General features: G+C 44.9%; 1 protein-coding gene across 3 annotated transcripts in view; it reads right to left on the bottom strand.

Moving 5' to 3' along the window:
- Positions 1 to 1,965: 1,965 nt before the first annotated feature.
- The window catches only part of DIAPH1 (diaphanous related formin 1), an 84,668-nt gene continuing 59,724 nt past the window's right edge, over positions 1,966 to 26,909 (bottom strand). For 2 of the 3 annotated variants that reach the window (XM_077933468.1, XM_077933469.1), the window contains 7 exons: positions 25,384 to 25,623; positions 25,097 to 25,226; positions 20,300 to 20,424; positions 18,577 to 18,741; positions 17,699 to 17,834; positions 11,312 to 11,398; positions 1,966 to 3,527 (listed from right to left, as the gene is read on the bottom strand). In XM_077933468.1, coding sequence (XP_077789594.1) covers positions 3,346 to 3,527; positions 11,312 to 11,398; positions 17,699 to 17,834; positions 18,577 to 18,741; positions 20,300 to 20,424; positions 25,097 to 25,226; positions 25,384 to 25,623 — 1,065 coding nt within the window. In that variant the 3' untranslated portion in view covers positions 1,966 to 3,345. Of the gene's footprint in view, positions 3,528 to 6,432; positions 6,483 to 11,311; positions 11,399 to 17,698; positions 17,835 to 18,576; positions 18,742 to 20,299; positions 20,425 to 25,096; positions 25,227 to 25,383; positions 25,624 to 26,909 lie in introns of all 3 variants that reach the window. The other variant, XM_077933470.1, reaches the window with a different exon arrangement.

The raw sequence follows: 26,909 nt of genomic DNA, 5'->3' as shown, positions 1-26,909 counted from the left end.
TATGGAGAAACAGAGAGCTGGCTTTGGCTCGCTTAGTTCTGTTCCTCGGCTCCTGTTGGGATTAGCTGTAGAGATTCTTGCTCTGCTGCTTGATTTACAGTGTTGTTTTTAAACAGTCATTTAGAAGAAACAGGACGTCCGCTCATCTTTCTCCATAACTGCCCAGTCCTCAAGAGTACACTGTACCAGCACACAAAGCCCACTGAAACGAGAGGCATTTGAGCCTATTCAGGCAATACATGAGATTTCATCCAGCTCCCCATTACTTTCAATTTGCCTTCTCCCCACCAAAAAAAGCTTAGCCACTCCTGGCTTTCCAATGTCTTTGTATTTGCTCGCCTGGCACATCCAGACAAGGTTCTTAGTGGGCAATTGCCCTGCTTTAGCCACTCACCTTTTCATGGGGAATCTTCATGTCATCAACCAGTCATTGCTCCCGTTTTCTTCTGTCTCTTCTCAGGAAGTCCAAGGGTGCACCCAGACTGGGACATTACTTGCAAATGAGCTGTTGACAACAGGCTTTAAAAAAAAAAAAAGAAAAAACTTACCAGAATAGAGGTTGGCTTTTTGATGCCAATGGCCTTGCGTGGAGGGTGCAATAAACTTCCATGCACTAGAAGTACGATAAACTGCCATCTGGAAGCTTCTCAACTTTCCTTTAGAGTGCACAATCTCTGCTTGCTTAGGAAGCCTTGGTGCTATTCTTCTGCCAGGGGCAGGTGAAGGCATTGCCAGCCAACAGACCACTTTTCTAGTTGGCATCATTTAATCAACCCCTTCATTTTTATTCCGTCTCCTAAATACAATGGTACCTTGGTTTCCATGGCTTGGGCGTGCTGCAGACCAGGCCCTGCGGTAAGTGCTGCCCCCCAGGATGTGACGCCCAGTGTGCCCCCCAGCTATGCGTCTGAACTCAACAGAATGACGTGGGGTCACATGTTTTTTGCCATTTTCTCACCCCGCTCAGTGACCCACACCCACCGCACACCCCTTCCTATGCCACTGGTACAACTGCAGTGGCCAATACACTTTTCTGTCTGTACATACAATTGTGCAATACCACCTAAATGTTTTTAAAGAGCAGTGATGTCTCCATTTATTTGCCAGGGGTGGGGTGGGAGAAAAAAGCACTCCAAAAACAGTCAGCCAAGGGCAAAAGCCCACTCCATCTCCAGCAAAGGTCCTATTGCACCAGGGTCCTGGGTGGGAATGGGTTGTGCCACTTAGTTTGGGAGATGAACCTTTCTTTCATCCCATGCAGATCAATGGAGAAACCAGTGTCTATTGGCTTACCCAAGGGTGGGAGAGAGGAGGACGCTACCCCTCCCCCAAAAAAACGAGCAACAGAGTTTTCCAAGGAGATGGCCCCACTTTAGCCCTTTACGTATTACTTACGTATTACTTAATACGTATTACGTATTAAGTGGTGCCTTTCTCCCATGCAGTGCAATGGAGACACTGAATTTTCCATTCAGTGCTCCTACCTTAAAACTAAACTGCTTATTTATAAATTTTCTGTTTTCCATCATATAGCTACGATGAAACTATACAAGGTTGTGGATTTGATGGAAGAGGGTCTGTATGCAGAGCTAGAATATAGGGTGCCTGCTTAGATGAACAAATGGGCTGCCTGAGGCTGTTCACACAAGTGCACCTCAGACACTGTGCAAGCAGGGATCCTGGATCAATCAGGATCTCCACTGTGTGGGGCGCTACACATGCAGGAATTGGGGTGCAGAATACTTTTCATGTGCATGGGTGATGGCTCTTTTATTTGGAAGGCTAGCCTCCCCGTGTCTCCCTCCAGTTTTCTGAACATGTGTGTGAGGGGGTTTATCTGAACTGACCCTCCCAAAGGAGACTTCGCATCATCATGATCAGATCAATCAGTCAATCGATTCTGGAAATATAATGACATATAACGGGCCCACTGTATTGCCTAATTAAATAAAAGGGACACAGGGAGCAAATAACTTTTTTTTATTAAAACTTTTGAGCAAAATAATTATTATATCCCCTCTCCAGAAAAAAACACCAAATATTCTATCAATTATAATTTTTACACTTCTGAAATATAACTTAAGCACTGTGAATTACTTTTTTTTTTTTTTACTTATGAAATAAAACAAAAACTACAATAAAAAGTAGGTTGGCAGTCTGCAGCAGACAAAATGACCCCTCCATGCTGGGAAGCATCCTATTGCTTTGCTTTTCCCTGAGCACCCCTAGAAAACACAGCCTTCTAAGTTCTGCCCCCTTTGGGAAAGGGTGACCAAGGCGCCAGCAAGCAAATGTGATGCTGTGGTGGTATGGTGCCTGCTCCACATCAAACCCCCCATTCAGGCAACTAGATTTCAAAGGGAGAGGACTGAGTCTTGCCATGTGCTGCTGCAGGCATCAAAAGAACCCCACCAAGATGACTCAGTTTTGATCACCTGTCCCTACAGGGGGAAGATGGAAGATTTCTGTGGGACCAGGCCAGGTTAAGCCACCAGTTGGTGCCTACATGCCTAAAACACTAAAATGTCTCTACAGGCATTCTTTGCTGAGTATGAAGACAAGCAGCATCAAACATCTGGCAAAGGGTTGTGGCTGGTCAGTCGGAGAGGGCAGGACAAGGTCAGAAGAACTGACTAGAGAGGAAGAGGCGGGCCTAGAGTTCTTCTGACCTTGCCCTGCCCTCTCCAACTGGCCAACCACATCCCTATGCCAGATGCTTGATGCTGCTTGTCTCAGAGAGCCTGTGGAGACATTTTACGCCTTTTGATACCTTTTGTACAGGACAACTCAAGAGAGGAGAGAAACCAGAGAACAGCGGGGTCCAACAAACGGCCATCGAGGCCTTTTGCGTCCCTCAGCAACATTTGATGCTTAGTTGGCACTGGGAAGGCAGCACAAGGCTGGGACATTAAATTGTGACCTTGCTTCCTGTCACCCATGCTCGACAAGGAAGTGGGGCCCGCGGGTTCCATTTTGAATTACCCTTGCTACCCAATGGTATGGTCCTCCCCACCCTGCCTGCAGGTGTGGGAGCCAACACAGCAGCAGCTCTCATCTTTGCTCAAAACTATGGTGCATGCTCAGCAAAAAGCTCTGCAGTTCTGATTTTGAGAAAGGCAGGTGGCAGATTCAAGAGGAGATGTCCTGTACTATGGTATAAAAAGGCTTAAAAGAAGTTGTAAAACAGCCCTAGAAGGGGGCAAGGCAGAAGTGATTCCATTATTTGTCTCCTCGTCTCATGCCCGTGAAAAGTAAAATCAAAGACTGCAAAGTGACTCAGTGTTTTTTAATTCCTCTGCCATGTGTCTCTCTCTCCTGCCACAGGCTTCAGTCCTAGCCTGGGCTCTAGCTCTGGCGGCTGTTCCCCTCCGTGAAAGTTTCATCTGGAGTATCTCCATTGGGGGCTTCGGCTTCTCCGTCTTTATCCTTCTTTAGCTTCTTGTTTTGCTTGCTTGAACCCAGAGCATCTTCCTTTGTCAACTCCGAGGCTAGCAATGAAGTGACGGCACAGCCAACTTTTCTGTTTGCTGAGGTGGGTAGAGAGACGAGGGGAGGAAGAGAGACAAAGTTAAAACTCCCAAAGGAAGTCCAAAGCAGAAGAACAAGCTGCTGCACTTTGGTAGGTGTTGCTCCGAAGAAAAGGAGACATGAAGCACTGAATTTACCACCCAACCTCTCCACATAATCCTTTCAATCAACCCCAACGGTAAGGATATGGGCAACGTAACACCAGTGCAGGCATTTCCAGAAGGGCAGCTGTTTCCACTCTGTTTCAGCAAAACCACCTTAAAAATTAACAAAGTTATTACAGCAGAAGCTGTTGGGGACTGCAACTCACTTCATCAGACGTCTGCTATCCTCAGCTACAAGGATATTTATGTATTGGGGCACAGGGAGGCGTTGAAACAGTGAGGTCAGAGTGGAATGAAATGCAGAAAGTTCCCAGTCAGTGATAATTATTTAATTAACAGTGCTAATTCACTAAAAAGTAGTTGTTGAAAGCACAGACAACAACTGTAGGCTGAAAAAAATAAGACTGTAGACCAGGGGTCCTCAAACTACGGCCCACAGGCCACACCCAGCCTGCCAGGGTCCTGAACCCGGCCCGGCCAGGTTTGTTGGGTCAGATTTCACGTGGTTTGAGGAGACAGCAGGCCCATACTTCCCATTGAAATACTTATAAGTTTATGTTGATTAAAATCATTCATTTTAAATATTGTATTGTTTTTCCTGTTTTTTGTGCCCTACAAATAAAATATGTGCAGTGTGCATAGGAATTCGTTCATATTTTTTTCAAACTATAGTCCGGCCCCCAACAGTGTCTGAGGGACAGTGAACTGGCCCCCTGTTTAAAAAGTTTGAGGACCCCTGCTGTAGATCTTCCCCAAGTAGGTTGCCTGCACTTGGATATAAAGGTTTATCACCACTCGACTGCTTCCATTGGTAGAAACGGCACGGCTGCAGGTGCCTGTTCTGCACCTGAATGAACTTGATTGTTTAGTGTGGCAGCACCTGCACTTGGGAACTCCCTGCCTAGGGAGATCAAGCAGGCGTCTCCACTGTACTCTTTCCAGCACCAGCTGAAAACATTCTTGTACCTGAAAACGATAAAACTATGTTTATTCAAGCACTTTGATGTTTTGGAATTATTGGCCTGGAAAATGAGTAAGAACTGACCCAATCTTCACAAAAACCAAGACTTCTGGCTTTGTGGACTGGAGAAAGGGCTGTAGTGAATGACACCATTTTGTCCTATTTTATTTAGAAGGGCTTACATAGCTGAAAAAGGGATACAGCAAACTGATTCTGCAAAAGTGGTTCTCAGAGAAAAACAGCTCAAGAGTGTTTTCTAAGATGAAGCCTTTCTGCTAATGACTGTGTCTTCTGAAGAGACAAAACACTTGTGTATACACACAGTTCTGTGCAACACAAACCACTTGGTAGGACTGTCTCCTAGAACACGCTACGTCTAGGAAGGGGCACAATCACCTGTTTCAGAAGAGACACTCCTGAGACACATGTTTTGGCACAGACTGTGTATAGAGAAGTGGATGTCTTCCAAGCTATAAATATGGATAGCTTCTAGCTCATATCAACACATTTCAACCGCCTGATAATGTCAGTACACTCTCGCCCTGGAGGTTATTGCCTCTTGTCTGGATTTTTGGTATCTGTTGCCATGCAGGCTGACCCCTAAGCGGCTTTGGTCAACGAAATCAAACCCTCTTCCCTCTGCTCCACCTGCAGCTCTGACAAGGACAATGAACAGAGAATGCCCCATGCCTGAACCTATTACAGTCACAAAAAAGCAATACTGCCTTCCTGCTGCAAAGAAAGGTATGGGCACCCCAGGTTTTGGGTATGATACCAAAGCAGCTGTTAAGCTGTGAAGATACCTCTTGAAACGGGAGATCATACAGATCACAAACCCTAAGCATCATGAGGGACTGTGGCTAGAGGTTCAGTCATAGAGAAGGTTAAGGAGGATTTGGAAAGCTGGAGGGGTCACTTTTGGCCTGCCAAGACAGGCAAACAAACATTCAACACACAGATCATAACTTGTGCAACATACACACACTTTTACATTATGGCACTGTACCACATGAGTGTGCCCATAAACCTGATCACAAACAGAAGTCTAGAGAAAACTCCAGGGTTTGGGAAGAAGAATGCAGAAGCGAAGACAACCATGGGAGAACCAAGTGGCAGCTCTGGTTGCTGATCTGAGATGCTGCAGTTCCATGGAGAATTCAGTTCACCAGACACGGAAGGAAAGGGCACACTTCTGGTGTCGCATCTAGAGCAAACACCTGAACACCATGCAAAGGGAACATGCAACTGGCAGAAGAACGACAATTCTAAAGGCAAAGAAAATGCTCCTTGTCACCTGCTTGTGCCTGCCTACCAAGTTGTACTAGGACTATCCTTGAAGGGCAAACCCTGAGAAACGCTTCCTATAGCCGTAGAGCTCAGGGTTGTAAATATATGAAGCAATAAAGACAAAAAGGAACACGTAGAGGTGTCAGCCAGCTGCACTGCCTGGATGATGGATCACTGCAGTACTGGAGTTGGGAACACTGCACATGCCGACAAGGAGGGAGGAGGGTGAGGAGAAAGACAGCAAGGAAGCAGCCTCGGAAGGAGCCAGGAGAACCAGGAAGGTTGTCCTGGGCAGGGCAGGCCCATGCTCCAAGACAGAAGTGAGGAGGGATCCACACTTCAAAGGGACCAACTATAGTGAGTCACATGTACTCAAGGTGACTCATTCGGAAGCCCAAAGACAATCAGTTCTGGGCAGACTGCTGAACCCAGCATGGGAGGCTGCCTGAACGCCCATCTCCTCTTCCAAACTTCCTGCCTGCAGCACACGAGGACGTCACACACAAATGGAGGGGAGTGGGAGGAAAGAACATCCACATGCCCATGGGTTACCCGCTCAGGTGTGTGTTCCTCCACCTCACAAAGGGACAGGACAGAGTTTGCTGCGAGGAAATAAAAAAAGCGCCCATCAGGTTACCTGTTCAGGATGCTCCAAAGCTCTGACTGCCTTCCCCACAAGAGAACAGAGGCAACAGGAAACCCCTCTGCACAATTCCAGAGTACCTGGGCTCTGTATGTATTTACAGGGGGCTTATGATCCATAAGATACTGCAAGAGACAGGGCCTTGTGTACGTTTGATCAGTTCACGCTTTCGCAGCTGACTGGTCCCTAATTCTTCCATCAATATGAGGAGCAGGGGGACAGCCAGAGACCCACAATTCAAAAGCGTGAGCTTGTGCCATACTGACTGCCAAAGCATGTGAACAAAGCAGGTGATAAAGTCATTTCCCCCCTGCAACGAAGTCAGCACAGAACCATTACATTGTGCTTTAGTTCTCAGAGGTTAAAAATTAATACCCAGGCTGTACCACTTCAGACTGCAGGGCACAGGGGCTTCTATGAACAAATGCTCTTCTCCCTAACATGCCAGATTTCTATGTGAAGGGATTCCTACCCTTTGTATGGAGCACTCCATCTTGGGAGCGCTCACCTACAACCTTAAGTACTATTACAGACCAGATTCACCACCTGTCTTAGAAATAACTAGGTCTAAAACATGTGGATGGAGCTTCTGGTGTTATGGTTTTTATTTCAGATGGAGACTAAACAAAAGGAGCTGGATCAAGGAAGTGGAATGACCTCATAATCTGAACTCCATCACCATAGCAGCAGATGGTCTGCATGATGTCAGGGCTGTGGACATCAATGACAAGATGAGTAATCAAAATCAGAAGGGCTGTCTGAATCAGGCTGAAACCATGACTGTAGGACTATCACTGAGGCAAGCTGCATGGGGACAGACACAAGGCTATTGTGCATTCCCCTCCCTGCAGACGGCAGCAACTGGCAGGCCTTTCTTAATGAACTAGCAGGAACAATAACCCTGCTGACTTATCCCACAATAACTACTTAAGCTATTCAGTGGAGCCCACAAAGGGCTATTCGCTTTTTCATTCCTTCACATCCTAGCATGAATATGCCAGTGCCACTGAATAGCGACAGCTGCTCGTCAGCAAAAGCAAAGTCAAAGATCAGAGCCAATTGTGTTGATAAGCAGTTACTCTGTGGCAGTGATAGGATGTAGCATCCCTCCCTGCCCCCAAATCTTTATGAGGAGGGGCTGTCTCAATTTCTCTTTGAGGGCACATGATGTTAGCAGTAGATGATTCCAGTGAAAGAGTAGCAAAACCCTTTGGAGAGATCAGCAGTACATCTCTGCTCTACTTTATTTAGATGGTTCCTGTTAATTTCATAGCTCTGAGCATACATGAACCTGGAAATCAAGTCTCACCACTGGGCTGAAGCAGAAAAGAGAAGTAGCTTTGGAGAAATCAGAATCAATTTGGGGTTACTCCTATACATCTTTGTCACTACAGGCCCAAGGGACCTCTGCACCTAGAAGTGCCTTTTGCCAGGTTGAAATTGGCTGAGAGGAAGAAGCAACACAGGGAAGAGGCCAGAAGAGACTGCCAGCTGGCCTGGGAATCTGATGCTGCAACCACCATTTATCTGCACAGACTCTTCATCCTAACTGGCGTGGGTGGTTACCTTCCATCTTTCCTAGCTCCTCCTCCTGCCATGTTGACTCTTAATCCTAATCAGTGGCAGCTGGAGAAGCCTAAGGTCCCCAAACTGTCCAGACTGGCCATCTATATCTCTGCAGTAAGGGCCCCAGGGCTGGCAGTTAGAGGAGCCAGTGGAGCAGGGCCAATGTGTGCACAGGGGTGGAGGGCAGCATGTTCCAGTTGTCCCTCCACGGCTCACCTGGGTAAGCTGTCACACTGTCTTTTGCAGTGCCACCTGTAGCACGAGAACATTTCTCCATTTTTATTATTTGTATAGACAGAAATATGTGGCACATCTGCAGAATGGAGCAACACAGAAACTGGCTGGAATTTCAAGTAATACTCAGCAGTGAATGAACAGTGGCTCCATTCAGACATCACACCAACCCAAATTTAAGCTTTTTAAATGGCAGATTGGTATATTGTAAGAATTGAACCAGTACTGCATGGATCTTCAACCCTTGCTCTGTTCAACACATGGGCCCCTCTTAAAGGTTGGTTGCTGCTGAGAGATCATGCCCTGCCTGCTGACTTAGCTCTCTCCTTAAGACTGCTGAAAAAGTGCAGAGCAACTTAAGTCCAACCCTAACCCTAAAAAGCCCTTAAAGGTAAAGGTAAAGGACCCCTGACAGTTAAGTCCAGTCGCAGACGACTCTGGGGTTGCGGTGCTCATCTCGCTTTACAGGCCGAGGGAGCTGGCGTTTGTCCGAAGACAGTTTTTCCGGGTCATGTGGCCAGCATGACTAAGCCGCTTCTGGTGCTATGGAACACTGAAACCAGAGCAGCGCACAGAAACGCCATTTACCTTCCCGCCGGACAGTACCTATTTATCTACTTGCACTTTTTGTGTGTGTGTGTGTGTGTGTGTGTGTGTGTGTGTGTGTGTGTGTGCTTTCAAACTGCTAGGTTGGCAGGAGCAGGGGCCGAACAACGGGAGCTCACCCCGTCGCAGAGGCTCGAACTGCTGACCTTCCGATCGGCAAGCTCAAGGCTCAGTGGTTTAGACCACAGCGCCACCCGCCTTAAAACACTCTAATAAAGTGATTGTGGCAGGCTTATTGCAGCTGCTGCTATCCCAAGAAGGAGACTGTGGCTGCTTTGCTCCTCCCCGGGCTCAGCACAGGCCAGCAGCTAAACCAAGGTTTGACATGGCATGTTGTCCAAACCGGGGATCATAGTGAAGGTTCCCCAACTGCAACCACAGTTTCTAACTACAGGATAAACCTTGAATACAGATGACTACTTTGGCTTACTGTGGCATGTGAAACAGGCCAAACCCTGCCCTACCTATTCAAAAGACCAGCTCATGCAACGTTTCCCTGCCTTAGGGATTCTTTTCCTTTCCTCCCTGCCATAATGCAAAGGCAGATCATTGTGAAGACTCTCTTGCTCTGTGAAGCACCATCTACTTGATCCCAATGGCCCAAAAGGTGGCAAAAAAAGCTTAAACCTTAGTACTGCAGTTTAAATTTTAGTATTTCAGCTTAATTATCTAAGATGCAGCAGGTTGTAACAAAATAAGCCATTTTTGTTCTGTTACCTGCTCTGGGTTGCTTTGACTGACTTTCTGCAAGTTATCTACAACTCCTCAGGTGAGTTTGGCTGCATCAAAGCGAAACTGAGGAACGACTGGTGCAGAACTACTTCTATTTAGTGCCTAACTCATAGGGTTTTGCAATGTCTGCTTCTTCAGAAAATTACTATTCAAACACATAACCATTTCTAACCTCAGAATGCCATAAGAATTTGAAACTAACATGCTTTCATATATTTAATAAAATTACTTAACACTTAAATTGGTCAATTTCTAAAGACCTGCATATTATCAAATTCTTACTTCACATTATTAAATTAAATATAACATTCCAATGATCAGTTAATGGAAAGACATATGTATATTTGTGTATGTGTGTGTATCTGTACATAATAAAGTATCAGTGAAAGGACACTTTTATTACACACATTGATTACACTTATTTCATGTTTTTCCTGTAAATAAATTCTTTGAAATGTCTACACATACACACACAGACACAGAGAGAAAGTTATTTACCATGAAGGAAGACCTTTCATTTTACAGAAAAAGCATGAACAATCTTGTTATCTTGTATATTAATGGGGCATTAAATATAATTCTGCACCAAGCAGCTTTGTCTGAATCAGCAAATTGTGCTTTTTCTTGTCAGAAATCATGTGAAAATCAGCCCTTCTGGACATGAGCTCTCCCAGAGGCTTCTTGTAGTAACGAGAGAGACTTAAAAGGAAAAAGTGGTGAAGCCATCCAAACTTTCTTTTTAAATTGTCTGTACTCCAAATGTCAAATTGAACCACAAGAACCAGGGAGTGCCTAATAGCTTAAATAGTGTTGGGACTATTGATTTCATCTTGTAATTACTACGTATTTTAGTCAACTTGAGCTGCTCACTGAACTTGTGATGTTAAATAAGAGCTCTTTAACACATTGCCCCATGTTACATGTCCTTTCCTCCATAGGGTCAACCAGCTAAAAGTGCTCCAGATTTTTCTCATGGCTTACAGAATCCAGGAAGCTGCAAGGTGTACTTTGGCTTGTAGACCACCTGGCTATTAAGAGGAAGCAACAGTCGGGCAGGGAAAAGGAGTTCAAGACAAATGAACAGTCCTGGCATGGAAACACAGCAAGCATCCTTTTGCCAATACTCTCCCAAACGTTCTTTTCATAGAACATCTTACCACTTCAGGCATAAAGGCATCTATAAGCAGATTAATTACCGAATCATTGCCACAGGTATGCATTCAAGAGCTGTGAAACCCATCAAGTTTGATGGGTGAGTTAGAGAAGTCTGGTCTTTCCCCGAATCTCAAATACCCACTCTGAAGTGAAGAAGCTGGTCTCAGTTGCACCCGCTACAAAAATGCTGCATAAGGTTGTATATAAATACAAACCAACACCCAATACTGAACATTGGCCCAAGGTCACTCACTGAACTTCAAAGATAAGCAAAGGACTTTTTAGCTGCCAGATTGAAGACTAATTTTTTAAAATCAAGTTGGCTCTTACATTGCCAGCAGAATGGCAAAGACAGAAAACTGTGAGTTGCCATCATGCCACAAATGTGTGCTTGGTGAGTTAAACTCCTTGGCATGCCTGAAGTTTCATCTTTCTTCCATACAATTCAGTTTTGATTAACAAGAGGATCCGACTTCTGGGTCAAACAGAACATACCTTGGCGTGGTCCTCTTTTCCTACGGAAGGCTGCTCCCGATTGCAAGGCCTCCATTAGACTGTCCATGACTCCTGTTTCATCGCCCTCTGCAAAGTGCAAAAAGAAAAAGAAAAAAGAAAAGGTGACTCACATTGCCTTCATATTCTTACAGATGCAAAAGATGACACCATCTACCAGGTGGATACCGCTTCCCAAGACACCTGTCCAAGGAGCGCATGGGAAGATCACCCACCAGGCTCCCATCAAATAGTGCATGGTGAAATATTTTCTGGCTCAGGGTGCAGGTATTGGGGAAAGGATGGAATGTATATTTGAATGCACTCCCTTGTAAACAAACAAAAAGAACTTTATACATGTGGGAAATTGACATGTCAAGGAGAAAGCCACACTAAAATGCTTCTCAAAGTGATTTCTAACGGACATGGGGAGTAAGTTCTTTTTATGACATGGGGAAATATTAAACTAGGCACTCACACTATGTAGAGCTGCAATCCCAAAAACAATTCTGCTGTACATTAGATTCAGAACCATACCTGCCGGTTTGTGTTAGTGTTAACTTTTACGTTAAAAGGAGGGGGGGAGATAAGAAAAACCACTCCTCCCCTGCCTTACCTCACTGCTTTAATAACTCACCTCTGATAATCAAAGTGAGAATGCAGGAAGAAAATGTCTCCAAGCAGCAAACTCTGAGAAGGTCAGGCTAGGGAAGGGGCAGGTTTTCCTTTAGTCACTCACGGGCTTTCCCCCCCACCCCAGTTTCTTAACTGAATTGGCAAGCACGGCTGGTTTGGCCTTCAGCAATCATGCTTTCTATTCTACTAATAAGAGGAAATAAATTCCTTCTTTATCAGCACAAAAACTGAGATGAAACTCCCCATCGCAGCTCTCCTCGCTTCATTCCAGTTATTCCATCACAGGGCTGAGGAATGGCTCAGGCCTCCCCTGCCCCCGCAATGGCAAGGCAGGCAGGGATGGAAGAGCCTTTTCTCTGGTCACCGTTTTAAAGGAAACTGACCTAATTCACACACACACTAAAACAGCACATGATTTGCGATAAAAAAGGAAAAGCAAAATGCAATAAAATAACATATTGATTAGTCCGTCCATCCCTAAAGACAGGCTTGGGAGGAATCCCTCTGAAAGGCAGCTCCCCCCTCTAACACACATGTTGCAGTGGGGGTGGGGGGCTTCCTGGCAGGCTCCCAGCAGCTTTTAATGGGTCCAGCTACTGGGCTATTCTGCTGCCTTGATGTGATTAGCACCCCCAGGGCTTTTGTGCCATCCATTTCCCATTAATCTCCTTTTTGCTCTCAGCTGTTCTCTGGCTACTAAGGAGATTAGCTGGCCTGTCTCAACTGATCGCCTTCCCCTAGCAACAAGGATGCTCCTGGTCCAAAAACCATGTGCCAAGGGAGACCCCTGCATTGTTCCTTTGGCAGAAGCTGTGCACTGCCATGATCCTCTCTTGCCAGAGGAGCAGCTCAGCCTCTCTGGGAGATAACCTCACTAAAGCAGCCCAAAGGAGATGCAGGAAAAAAGAACTGAGGGGCTGTGCCTTTGCTTGGTATCCCTTCTCACAGGAAGAAGGGAAACCAGCGACACCTTCTACAGACATTATGAGGGGTGAGAGGAAACATGGCAGAAGCAAAAGCTCTTGCAGCCTTTAAGGTTTTGTGAATGAAAACTCATGATTTGGTGCTGTCTCTGCATTCGGGGAGCTGGTCCCTCTAACATCCTTGCCAGGATACAAAGGCCCTGCAAATATGTCTGCTGAGAAAAGGAGAGCCCAAAGATTACATTATCTGCAGGAGCACAAATGTTTCTAATTCATTTAATTCCACTGTGGTCATCCCCGGCTCCCATCCACAGGGAGCCTGGTGCTGAAAGCGTTAACCACTAATTCACAGGCCGCCCTGCAAATCTTGGTTTCCGTGGCAACAGCTCCTGGCTAAACATAAACCTATAAAATCACACTAGAACATCTGTTGGGTACTTTTGGTGGGTCTGAATCCATTATCCACAGCGCCACCTGCTGGCAAAAATAACCTGCTACACCTGACCTATATCTGTATATTCAACCTGCTAAGCTATAATAATAATAATTTATTATTTATACCCTGCCCATCTGGCTGGGTTTCCCCATCAACTCTGAGGTGGCTCACAACAGAATATTAAAAACATGATAAAAATAATCAAACATTAAAAACTTATCTAAACAGGGTTGCCTTCAGATGTCTTCTAAAAGTCAGATAGTTGTTTATTTCCTTTACAGCTAAAAGGCATGCATATAAAAATGCCCTCTTAAAGGAAATGTGTCCACCAGTCAGCTCTGAGATAAGCAAGAAACAGTCAAGAGAGCAAAACGTTCCAAGTGGGAAATAATCACAGCAGTCCTCCAGGACCAGACCAATGACCCACCGAGTCTAACATCCTATTCCCAACTGTGGAACATGGGGACACTTGCCTAACATCAAGTCAAGATCTTGCAGGAAATCAGCACCTATACTGGCACCGCTTCTCTGGCAGAGGTGGGGGGCATGAAATGAGGCACCCATGAGGGTGCTGCCATAATAGTAGAGGGCTTGTGCGCTTTGCTCCAGAATCAGCCCCTCCCTTCAGTGTCAGTTAAGAAGGACAGTTAAGAATGTCAGTTAAGAAGGGCCAACTGTCTCTTTCTTGTTCCTTGCCTCAGACTTGCCTCATGTTGCTGTATTTTGTTTCTCTCGTTATGTTATTTTGCTACAGTTTTCTTTATTATTAAAGCTTAAAAAGGACCCCTGACAGTTAAGTTCAGTTGCGAACGACTCTGGGGTTGTGGCGCTCATCTCGCTTTACTGGCTGAGGGAGCCTACATTTGTCCGCAGTTTTTACGGGTCATGTGGCCAGCATGACTAAACCACTTCTGGAGAAACCAGAGCAGCGCACAGAAATGCTGTTTACCTTCCCGCCAGAGCGGTACCTATTGGTCTACTTACACTTTGACGTGCTTTCGAACTGCTAGGTTGGCAGGAGCAGGGACCGAGCGACGGGAGCTCACCCCATCACAGGAATTCGAACCGCCGACCTTCCAATCGGTAAGCCCTAGGCTCAGTGGTTTAGAGTAGACCAGTGTTTCCCAACCTTGGGCCTCCAGCTGTTTTTGGACTACAACTCCCATCATCCCTAGCTAGCAAGACCAGTGGTCAGGGATGATGAGAATTGTAGTTCAAAAACAGCTGGAGGCTCAAGGTTGGGAAACACTGGTTTAGACCACAGTGCCAACCGCATCCCAAATATTATTAAAGCTTAGTTTACATTTAAATAAATAATAATAATCAAGTCAAGCCACTGGTCCATGCAGTTCATTCTCACTGAACCACTCCCAACCTGACTGAATTATTCTGCAAGTTTCATGGTGCCAGCTCTTGATTTCTATAGATAAGGGACCCCTTTCTCTTCTCCCCACCTCTGTGTTTCATTAAGGGAAGAAGCAGGAAAACAGCACTGGCCTAAGGGAGATGGAGGTACCCCTTCTTACTGCTGTTTCTCTGCTTGTTCCTGAAGCTTAGTGAAATATGTGGAGAGAGGGAGAAGTGAAAGGGGTCCCATATCTACAGAAATCAAGAGCTGGCACCATTGAACTTACAAAATAGTTCAGGCAAATTGGGAGTGGTTCAGGGAGAACTATGGGGGCCCTCCATCTCCCTCACATCCTTCTTTCACTAGGCCAGGTCTGTTTTCTCTGCTTATATATTACTCACAGCACTGTTTCACCACAGTAATCCAAGACAAAATTGTGGGGGAAGGGGAAAGGAATGTGAGGAGAACCATAAGCCATGTCACTCAGCACAACTTCGAGTTGCTCAAAGGCAGGGGTAACTGGCAGGAAATTGCGGGAGACAGGAAATAAGCAGACAGGGGTAGTAATTGAGTCCATATGTTCTAACAAAGGAATGTTTTTGGTAGCTAAGAGAGGATTGTGTCTGTATGTAAGGAAGCCTTCTGGAAAGACACAGATTAGCAGACGGTCACTTGGCTGGGCGATCAGAACCAGCATTTGGAAAACTTGCGCTAATATTGGAGGCATGAATCAGAACTGTAAATTGACGAAAGGGCCTTCATTAAAGCCTTCTAAGCATCTAGGCAATTAGAAACTAAGATCTAGATAGGATTCTAATTAACAAATGCTATCTATTTAGATATGTGACTGCTGCATTAAAAAGGGGTAAATTAGTACTATAAAGTCACACAATTGCTGTTCAATTGCAAGACATGCAAGTCAAGCAAAGTGAGCTCAGTCCATAGTTCCAGGGTCCATTACAATACCCTACGCTTTCAGGGGAGTAGCTGTGTTAGTTTACCGCAACAAAAACAACAAGAGGCTTGTAGCATCTTAAAGATTAACAACTTCATTGTGGAGAAAGACAGGGGTGGAAGACCCGTGATCCTCCAGAATTGAGGCTATATACTCTGACCAATGGGCCAAGATCATCATTAATGGTAATGTTGTTCTTAAACCACAACTTCCATCTTCTCTGACCCCTAACCATGCTGGTAGGGGCTGACAGAGCCCATCATCATATGGAGGGCACCACATTGGCTATCCCTGGTGGAAGCTGTCATAGGTTAGAGTTCATCAGACATATAAAATGTTTTCCTCAGTTGGCATGTGTATATACACACACACTTTGGTGTAGAGAGAAATAATGGTGTTCAGTGGAGTCAAAGAGCAATAAAATGCAAACAGTCTGTACAGTGGTGCCTTGCAAGACGAAATTAATTCGTTCCACGAGTTTTGTCGTCTTGCGATTTTTTTCGTCTTGCAAAGCACGGTGTCGGGAAAGTTTTGGAAAAGCTTCAAAAATCACCAAAGTCTTCAAAAACGGCTACCACACTGCGTGCTATGAGTTGCTCCTCGAAGTCAAGTCGCAACTGTATTAACGGTGTTAAGAAAAAGGAAACAAACTTGCAAGACGTTTCCGTCTTGCGAAGCAAGCCCATAGGGAAAATCGTCTTGCGAAGCAGCTCAAAAAACAAAAAACCCTTTTGTCTAGCGAGTTTTTTGTCTTGCGAGGCATTCGTCTTGCGAGGTACCACTGTATAGCACTTCATGCATCTGATGACATGGGCCCTAATCTATAAAAACTTAAGCCATAATGAATTTGTTGTTCTTTAAGGTGCTACAAGACTCTTTCTTGTTTATAATGAACTACTGTCTTAAATAATCCTGGGCTAAAGTGGTACTGCTGTTATCTAGCCCCATTTATTTATTTACAAAGTGTTCTCAAAGCTGTTTGCTGAGGAAAAACTGAGCATAGACCATCATGCAAGCTGAAACATACACAAGAACAAATTCAAAGCCCTGGCAGTAAGCAAAGAGCTTAGCTCTCAAGGCTTGGCAGAACAAAGTTTTTACTCGTCTCTGAAAGAAGACAAGTGAGGCAAAGTACTGGAAGGGATTCCACAGGATTTAAATGCCATGGAAAACCATGAAAAGGAAAGGAGCAAAATCAAACTGAGCTCTGAAAGGAAGAGGAAGAGGAAGAGGAAGAAAGCACCAAAAGAAATCATTTAAGCATACCATGCTGATGAACAAAGCCCACTAAACCAGAAAATTCCTGCACAGAAAGCACTTTTATATCGAAAGTTGCATTAAACTTGTACATAGAGAATCATAAATGTAGAGTCATTTTGCTTCATGTAGATATGATGGAAATGGACCAGAAAACTGTGGTCCATCACAGTTTCCCACCCCATTTACACCCAGCTGAAGACACGCTGAGGCTATCAAAATGTGACTCCATGAATATTACTTAATCTCATTTCACTTCCAAAGTGCGTCCAGGGTAGGTCTGTGCCAAGTATGAAGAGCCTCTTCAGATTTCAAGACACAAACCTAAGAGCTGCTGCTACTGAAACTTCTATGATTGAGGTGCAAATTGGTATATAACTAGGGATGTGCCTGTCAGTTAAAGGGGCTTAAGTTTGGCTTCCTTTTCCCCTCCACACAGCCATAATGGCTAAATAGAATCTCCATGTTCAGTGGCAGTACCCCTAGGGGGCAAACAGTGCGTGGAGGGTTCTTGCCTCCTTATCTCTTCAAGGAGACTGGAAGGCAACAGTTGCAAGCAAGATGCTGGACTCCGGGTCTGATCCAAAAGAACTTTTATGGGGTCCTTAAGGGAGAGGAGGCACTGACCCTCCTTCCTGCAATGACTCTGCCCCCTTCAAAATAGCTTTCCATCCACTGAGACAACTATAGAATAAATCCACTGGCACTGTTAGGAAATCAGTATCACTAGGCCAGGATCTGTTACTGTACTCACTCAAGACTTCAGTGCCAAGTCCCTCTGTTTTGCATTCGGTCCCCTCTTCCCTATTCTTACCACCAGGCTGCTTTACATTACCTGCATTCATATCTATCAGTTGCTCTCTCTTCTGTTGTTTCTCCTGCCGTTCCTTCTCAGCCTTCTCTTTGGCAAGCTTAGCTTTACGCATCTTCTCTTCCGTCTCCCGCCGCTTCTGATTCTCCTTTACGGCTTGCTGAAAACCAGACACAGTTGGCTGGTAAGATGGACTACGGGGGAGTTATGGCAAGGATGTCCACCTGATGTTTCCTTCTCATTGGCATAAAAGGTAGCTCAAGAAAAGAATTAGGACAATGCGAGAAAAGAATTCAACAGGTTTGTGTAACTTGGGTCTACTAACAACTTTAGCTATGTTAGTTAAATGAAACCTCCAAGTTCTTAGGAAGTAAATGCTAGTTACTGGACACAATGCAGCCATATGCCTTCCAACATCTCAGATGAAAACAGACACATGCATGTTACTGCACCAAAACCCACACTACACTTCTGGTCTGACCAGAACTCTTTTAAAAAATATGCAAAAAGAAAAACCTTTGGCATGCTTTATCTCTCAGCAGATTTGGCTGTATAACTGCAATGCAAACACATTAAACAACATTTATTATCTGAATAGGCATTGACACACACACACACACACACACACACACACCTTTAGGTGAGGAGCTGAAGCCTCAAGAGTAGCAATTCTAGTGTACAAACACATTTCAAAAACACCTCCACCAAAATCTCTGCAAAAGGCCTAATAAGGGCAAAATGGAAAACTCATGCAATGAGAGGGGGCTGTCTCCCACCAGGCACTGTTTCATGTGCTGCTGGAGGCACGGCGCTGGGTGGGCTTTCACAAGTCAGACACAAGCAAAGCGGTTTGCATGAGCAGAGGGTTGTATGCAGCTTAGCAGGCCAGAGGGGATGCTCACCATAAACATGATTCTGAAGTTGTGCAAATCAGTGAAGAACTCCTCAGAAGATATTTTACTGGTGTCAAACAGGAAATACTGTCCTAATTCCATATAGAGGTTTTCCATATTTGAGTGCATCATCCGCAGCTTCTCATATTGCTCCTCAGCCTCCTTAAGAAAGCTGTAAGACTTGAGTCAAAGATCACAGTTGCTGAGTGGAGGTACAATCTAAGTTTAACAAAAGAGCTCTATCTGCAGGTGACCCTCAGTGTTCTCAGCTGCTCTCCCCATTCCATGTCATCTGCCTGTATTTCTGTTTCAAACCAACTAACTTCTCTCTCCACGCCCCCCCCCCGCAAAAAAAAACCCCACCTGCAATTCAGAGTTCTACACGCATAGCATTGATTTGTGGCGCAGGGTTGCCTAATCTGCTCACTAAGAATTCTCTATTATAAGCAGTTAGTTCCACCAGTCCTGACAGCACCCACCCATGTATTGTAGAACCCTCCCATACACATAGCTGGAGACTCCAAAGGATAGTTCAGTGGTACCTCGGGTTACATACACTTCAGGTTACATACGCTTCAGGTTACAGACTCCGCTAACCCAGAAATAGTACATCAGGTTAAGAACTTTGCTTCAGGATGGGAACAGAAATTGTGCTCCAGCGGCGCAGCAGCAGCAGGAGTCCCCATTAGCTAAAGTGGTGCTTCAGGTTAAGAACAGTTTCAGGTTAAGAACGGACCTCTGGAACGAATTAAGTACTTGACCCGAGATACCACTGTATCTTGTTAGGTGGCATACATCTGGTCCTACTGCCAACAAAATGAGCTGGACACACATGGAAAAGTATTAAGTAAGTTTGAACTTGCTCCAATTTGAGCCATAAATAAATCTGGGACCAGACCTTGTCATTGCATGCACTAACCCTGTGGTAAATGAAGAGGTCCCTTAGGTACAGAATGCCTCCCCAACACCACCAAAACCTCTCACCATATGAACTGACCTGGGCCCTGCAATCATAATCTGAGGCCCTTCTTCGTGTGCCCCCTCCATGAGAGGCCAGAGGGAGGCAACACAAGAACGGGCTTTTCCGTGGAGGTTCCCTGCTTGTGAGATGCTCTCCCCAGGGAGGCTGGCCTGGAGCCTTCATTGCATATCTGTAGGTAAAAACATTCCTCTTCTCCCAGGCCTTGGGCTTATTAAACTATCTATGGTCTTTTAAACTGGGGATTGGGGAAGCTATTAATCTAATAAACAACAACTACAGTGGTACCTCGGGTTAAGAACTTAATTCGTTCCAGAGGTCCGTTCTTAACCTGAAACTGTTCTTAACCTGCTGAAGCACCACTTTAGCTAATGCTTCACTGCCACTTTAGCTAATGCCTGCTGCCACTGCGCCGCCGGAGCACGATTTCTGTTCTTATCCTGAAGCAAAGTTCTTAACCCGAGGTACTATTTCTGGGTTACTGGAGTCTGTAACCTGAAGCGTCTGTAACCTGAAGCGTCTGTAACCCGAGGTACCACTGTACAGCCATGTGATCACAACTGTGCAGTCATTGTCTGTGACTTTGGAGAAGAGAGCCTTCCTGGCAGCTCCCCTTGGTTGTATCTTATTAGTGCCCCCCCCCTCAAATGAGGAAAGAATCCAAAAGGGATGGTTCCCCAGGAGCACACATAGAGTTCCTTATTCTACATGCTGTTCTCAGGGATTCCCAGTTCACAACGTTCTGAAGGATATCGTCATTTTCTCTTTAAATTTATCCTTCTCTTCTGTAGCGCTGGGGCATTTGTCAACATCGCGCCGCAAGTCTGAAATCTGTTTCTTCATGATGTCCAGGCTTTTCCCTAAATCCGCTGCAGGAACTTTGGGGTGGAGGGAAGACAAAGCAGGAGTAGAGGAATCAGAAAACAAGGAATTTGCTCACTGTAATTTCTTGAGGGAGGTAGGAGGGCATTTTAATTTTAACTTCAGGATATTCCCACCCATCAGACCAGAAGGCAGGGCTAGCTATTAGGGACTTCTCTGTGGTAGTGGTTTCCCCAACTCACCAGACTGGGATAGAAAAAAGTATGAACTGCTAAAACAAAAGAAACCCCAACCATTAAAAAGCACACACGGTGATGTGGTGAACAGAATGAACAAGGAATCACACAGAGGGATAATTTCTGTAACAGTACATGAGGGAAGCGACATTATCCATGATTCTCAGGGGATCTGTTTAGCATATAAAAATGCCCTCTTAAAGGAAATGTGTCCACCAGTCAGCTCTGAGATAAGCAAGAAACAGTCAAGAGAGCAAAACGTTCCAAGTGGGAAATAATCACAGCAGTCCTCCAGGACCAGACCAATGACCCACCGAGTCTAACATCCTATTCCCAACTGTGGAACATGGGGACGCTTGCCTAACATCAAGTCAAGATCTTGCAGGAAATCAGCAGGAAATGGGCACCTATACTGGCACCGCTTCTCTGGCAGAGGTGGGGGGCATGAAATGAGGCACCCATGAGGGTGCTGCCATAATAGTAGGGGGCTTGTGTGCTTTGCTCCAGAATCAGCCCCTCCCTTCAGTGTCAGTTAAGAAGGAAAGTTAAGAATGTCAGTTAAGAAGGGCAAACTGTCTCTTCTTGTTCCTTGCCTCAGACTTGCCTCATGTTGCTGTATTTTGTTTCTCTCGTTATGCTATTTTGTTACAGTTTTCTTTATTATTAAAGCTTAGCTTGTTGTTGTTGTTTAGCCAATTAGTCATGTCCGACTCTTCGTGACCCCATGTAAGCTTAGCTTACATTTAAATAAATAATAATCATCAAGTCAAGCCACTGGTCCATGCAATTCATTTTCATCACTCCCAACCTGACTGCATTATTCTGCAAGTTTCGTGGTGCCAGAAAGTGGCTGCCAAGGTCAACTAATGGGTTTATCACAAAGGCAAGATTTGAACCAGGGACTTCCTGATTATTATTTTTTACTACTTCGTTGTTTTCTCCTTTGGAAGAGTGAAATAGAAATCTAATACTAATTTTCATGCTCAGCCATTCCGAGACTTAACAGCACAATCCTAACCATGTCCACTCAAAAAAAGTAAGTCCTGCTGAATTTAGTGAGGCTTACACCTAGGTAGGTGGGCTAATGAGGGCAGCCTTATGAGCCTGTCTTATCTGGGCTGAACATTAGTGCTTCATTTACTAGGGTGCCAAAGGAAAGCGTGGCAGCTGATGGCAGCTAGCTGCAGGATAAATGTGTGTTTATAATAGGGAAATGAGCCCGGAAGGCAGCTGGGAGCTCCTGATCACGGAACAAAATGAACATCCATGGCCAGTGCTCTAATGTTTCCCTCTCCTTCCTTCCGTGTTAGGCAGTGACTCTCAATCCACAGCAGCAACCCAGCAGCCAAGGCAAGAAAGATGGGAGACAGGACAGATGGACAGCAGAGTGATTGTGACGACAATTCTCCTGCCATCATGCTCAGAATGGAATGAATGAACTTTATTACGGTCACAGACCAGGATTAAAAAAAGCATATAGATAAAATAGCAGTTAGGATTTTTTTTAACTGATAATTGTTAGAGCAAATGAGGACAAGGAAACAGGCATAGGATAAAACATCTGAATAAAATACAAGATTAAACACGGATAATGGATGGATAAAAAACTGATAATTAAAACAGATAAGAACTAAAAACAAAGACACGCAGTTAAAACAAGTGTAGAAACTCACAACATTAGAAACTGCTGTGCAAATATGGTTAAAACAGACAATTAAAACAATGTACAACACTAAATTTAGAAACAATGAACAACAATAAACTGCCCCAGGGAGTTAACTCAGAATCACCCATGGAACCGTGTTTGGGGCTTTTCATGCCTGACTATTTTGAGTTGGGCGATGGTCTGCGCCTACAGATCTGTACACAGAATCTGGCGACCATCCAGGTCATCTTCTGATCTTTGCCCAACAGCAAAAGGTCAATTTTTTTCTTTTCTTTTGTTTTTTTTAAATAAATATTTTTATTAAGTTTTCAAACATAAAGCACATATAAAACACACAACTACATCAACATTGTACATATAAAAAGTAAAAACAAAAACAAAAACAAAAACAAAACTTTTCATAACTTTTTTATATAACTTATAGGACTTCCTCACATCTCCCTTACCCTGCATTCTTGACAATAAAAATTATTAGCAAATTATTACCTTGTGTCGTATCTTAATTTGTACTTCTCAAATGTTAAGTTTCTTAACCTAAAATAGTTGTTATCCGTTAATTGCAACCTGAGTTTGCCATAACTTTGCTAGAACCATATTTTCCTAAATCACGCAATTTCTTAAGATTCATACAACTTAAACTGTTTTTGTAGATAGTCTTTAAACTTTTTCCAGTCCTCTTCCATTGTTTCTTCTCCCAAATCTCGGATTCTGCCAGTCATTTCGGTCAATTCCATGTAGTCCATCAATTGCATCTGCCATTCTTCCAAATTTTTGCTTTTGCGGGAGGTCGGTGGGCCTCACCAGTAGGGGATCTGTGATCTTACTACGTGCCTCTTCATAAAAGGGACATCTAAACAACAAGTGTTCTGGGCTTCCTATCTCTCCCAATGGACAGGTGCAAAGTCTCTGAGCATATGGGACCCTTCTAAAGGCTCCATCCAGGACTGGCGAGGGAAGAGCTGAGCTTCTGGCGAGTGTAAAGGCCCTTCTTGCATCCCTAGATACGAGAAAGAAGAGATATGCTGCCGGTGCGGCTATATCTCTCTCGATTTCTCCGATTCTATAGTTGGGGCACCTTGCACAGTCCTGCTGTCTCTCGGTGTCTAATATTCTTTGCCTGACCGTAGCTTTTGCCTGGTCCAAACCCAGACTTAGAAGGGCTTGATGGGCAAAATCCAGTTTCCGGAGGGTGTTCAGGACTGCAGTCTGCCAGCCCGACTGGAATTGGTCACAGAGGATCAATGGGGCTATCCCTCGGGGGAGCAGGTTCAATGTCAGCCATTTGTAGATTGATGTTAGGCAGATGCTAGCCTCCACTCTCATCATCCCCGTTTCCAATCTCACCCATGCGTTTGAGACACATCTGGGGACTTGGAGGAGAGCTCTAAGTCGTCTAGATTGAACTCTCTCAAGTGGGGAGAAAGCAGAGGAAGGCGGACCCAAAAAGGAACCATAGAGGAGTTGTGCCAAAGTTTTGGCCTTGTATGATTTTAGAGCTGCGGGGACGAAGAAGCCCCCTTGTGCTCTGAAGAATTTAAGAATACAATTTGCGGTTTTTTTCGCTGAACTCCCGATGCAGTTTATGTGTAGTTTGTTGGTTCCTGAGGCAACCTGTACCACCTGTACCACCATTCCTAGATACTTGTAGTTTGTGACTTGTTCTAATTTATGGTCTTGGAGTTCCCAGCTTCTAAGCTTTGGTTTTTCCCCAAAAGCGAGTATCTTGGTCTTTTGATAGTTGATTTTGAGACATAGCTCAGAATGTCCTTCTTCTCCCCTAACACAAGTGAACGTCATAAATAAAGAACCTGGGTTGCTTGTTTCATACAGTCAGTCAAAATGTCTGATATGACCCGGATTGATTTATACAGTAAACACAGTCCTCAGCTGCACTCTGCCAGTGGCTGGATGCTGGGGATGAAGAGAAGAGGGCTGTAGCCTTTATTATGCCTTGTTTTGTGAGCTTCCCAAATTCATCTAGCTGTCCACTGTCAGAACAGGACATATCTACGGCTTATGTACCACCCACATCTTAAGACCACCTTTTGCCTCCCAAAATGGAATACACCAAGGCTGAGCCAAAACGGACTCCCCCCCACACACCCCCAAAACCCCGATGCCCTAGCTGCAGGCTATAAGGCTCCTGGTGTTTGGTGGTGGAATAAGGCTCAATATGAGTGAAATGTCTTACCAGTAGCATGGCACAAGTGGTAGAATTATGGGCAAGGAAACACCTGCACTGCCTGGTTGGTAGGCAGCTGCCCACACTCCCCACCTTGTACCACCTTACTGTGGGCAATTGGATACAAGAAGCATCTCCTTCACCCTGAAGTGGTTTCAATTACTTGCAGGAACATTGCCCAATGTGACTGGTTACTGGGCACAGCAATATCATCACGGTCCCTGGGTATGGACCCAAGGCCCACGAGGCAATCAACCTTGCTGAAGCTAAGCAGGTCTGGGTCTGGTCAGCGCCCTGATGGCTGATTGCCTGGGAACATAGTGTATGTCACCTTGGGGTCCGTGATGGAAGAAACTGGGACAAAAATGGAAAAAAATAACAAATAAGGTTCACAACGGGATCTCAGGCTGGGGTGCTATTGTGAAGGAGAAGCAGCAGCCCTGGATAATAAAAGAAAAAACTGCAGCCCTGAAACAGTTGTTGAGAGGCAAAGTGAAGCACAAGCAAAGATGTTTGAAAAGGGCAAACCTTTAGGAGCCTTTAGCAGAATGCTCTGCCTCTCCGAGTCCCTTTTTCACATTAAAAAGCCTGAGATGGTAAGCTGCAGCCAGAGAACGCATGCACAAACACCGGCCCCAAAATACCTTGACAAGCCTTCTCCACGTGGATGAGTTCATCAGGAAACTTCAGCACTTCAGGATAGCGCACCTCACACGTTTCAGCTAAGAAGTGCAGCAAAGTCATCTTCTGGTCAGCTGACTTTGTGTCTCGGAGCTGAGAGTGGAGAAAGAGGCTACTGTGAGCTCTGTCAAATATGATGAATGCCATTCATCAGTTGCTTCTCCCCCAGCCCCAGAAGATGTCAGCAGCTTGTAGAGTCAGGATGACCTGAACAGCTCTGTCTGCAGAGGTTCTGCCTGTAGAAGCTCACCTTGCAGAGGAAGCTGATGTTGAAACCAAAGGCATCAGCATTTGAGGAGCCAGAATTCATGAAGTTGCCCACCAGGAGGATGATGGAGAGCAGGTTGGAGAAGCTCTCACTCTTGCGGACCTCTTCACAGGCAGCTGTCACAGAAACTATCTGTGGTTTGATGTTTTCCACCTGCTCATTAAACTGCAGCTTGAAGAGGATGGAATTGAGACGGGGCCTCAGACTGGGAACTGTACTAATCTGGGAAGGAAAGGGGACAGAATAACACTGTCATGCACAGATGGAGGAAAAGGAAGACAAGGATGACAAGGAACCAAGGTGGTCTGTAGAGAAGAGGGGAAAGAAGAGAAAGGATATTTATCAGCAATTGTGGTTTATTCAGGATCCATGTTGTGGAATTTGTATGGTGCTGAACACTTTGACACCAGCTTAATATAAAAAAACCTACCAATGCAGCACATACACTGTGATTCTTAAAGAATATTAATTGGCTTTAAAGGAGCTTGCAAAACCCATGCAACTAAATATTCTGGTTTTCCCTGCCATTATTACAAATAAAAACAAAGAGAAGATAAAGTTAAGGCGTTACTTTGTAGGAAAAGTGCATGTTGAAAGCAGAAAAAGAACCTTTCCCCTTCAGAAGTCTATAGCATCCAGCTCTGAGGATGACAGTGTAGGATGTATGGCAGCAACTGCTCAATAAGACTGAAATAAATGGAACTACAAGTTTTATTCTGAATACGGGATGAACATTGTGGAAGGATAACTAAGAAACAGTTTGACTTTAGCAAGGTCTGGTTTTCTCAGAGAAATATCAGCTCTAGCTCTGTTGCTTCTTGTATCTATGACCTTTGCAGTACTCAGTCCTAGAGACTAAAATGTCAAAGTCAGTGTTTCCTCAGAGGAACTTCTTGTACTATCTAAACCTTTCTGGCTTGTCCTTGATTATGTCTTCCTTGGAACGCACAGGCTCATAACAGAAATTGCTCACTTGTTGCTAGGACTCCTGTCCTTGCCCTGGCATCGCACTGATGCATCTAACCTTCAAATTCTCTTTCAAAGCCGAAAGCAACACTACTTGTTTGCTGAGCCAGGTGCTATCTAGCTGTGGCTTTCAGTAGGACACTCCAACAAGGACAAGGAAACAGTGTTTCCTGGCAAAGGTGTCTGTCTGACTACCAAATCTTACTTTTCTCCCAGTTTAGGGCATCAGGTGCCTTGAGGGCAAGGATAAAAAATAGTAATGACCCCTATGCAGTAGCCACGGTTTTGGTGGGTGGGTGGGTGGGTGGAGGAAGCCAATACCAGATACATATCCTCCACTGCTCTCTGATATTTTTTTTTCCATTTCCTAGAAGTCCAGATAACAGGGAACACAGAGGACTTTGTCAGTCCTCACATACAACAGTGTACAGCATGGAAGTAACAGAGAAATCTCTGGAAAGTGGATGGGACACATGAAGTTTGGAGAAAGAAAATGAAGAAAACCATGTCATGTACATGTTATGCTGAACATGTCATGTTCA

The sequence above is a fragment of the Podarcis muralis genome, chromosome 8, assembly GCF_964188315.1.
Source record: "Podarcis muralis chromosome 8, rPodMur119.hap1.1, whole genome shotgun sequence".
Taxonomy (NCBI): domain Eukaryota; kingdom Metazoa; phylum Chordata; class Lepidosauria; order Squamata; family Lacertidae; genus Podarcis; species Podarcis muralis.
This window is presented reverse-complemented; position numbering and strand designations above follow the sequence as displayed.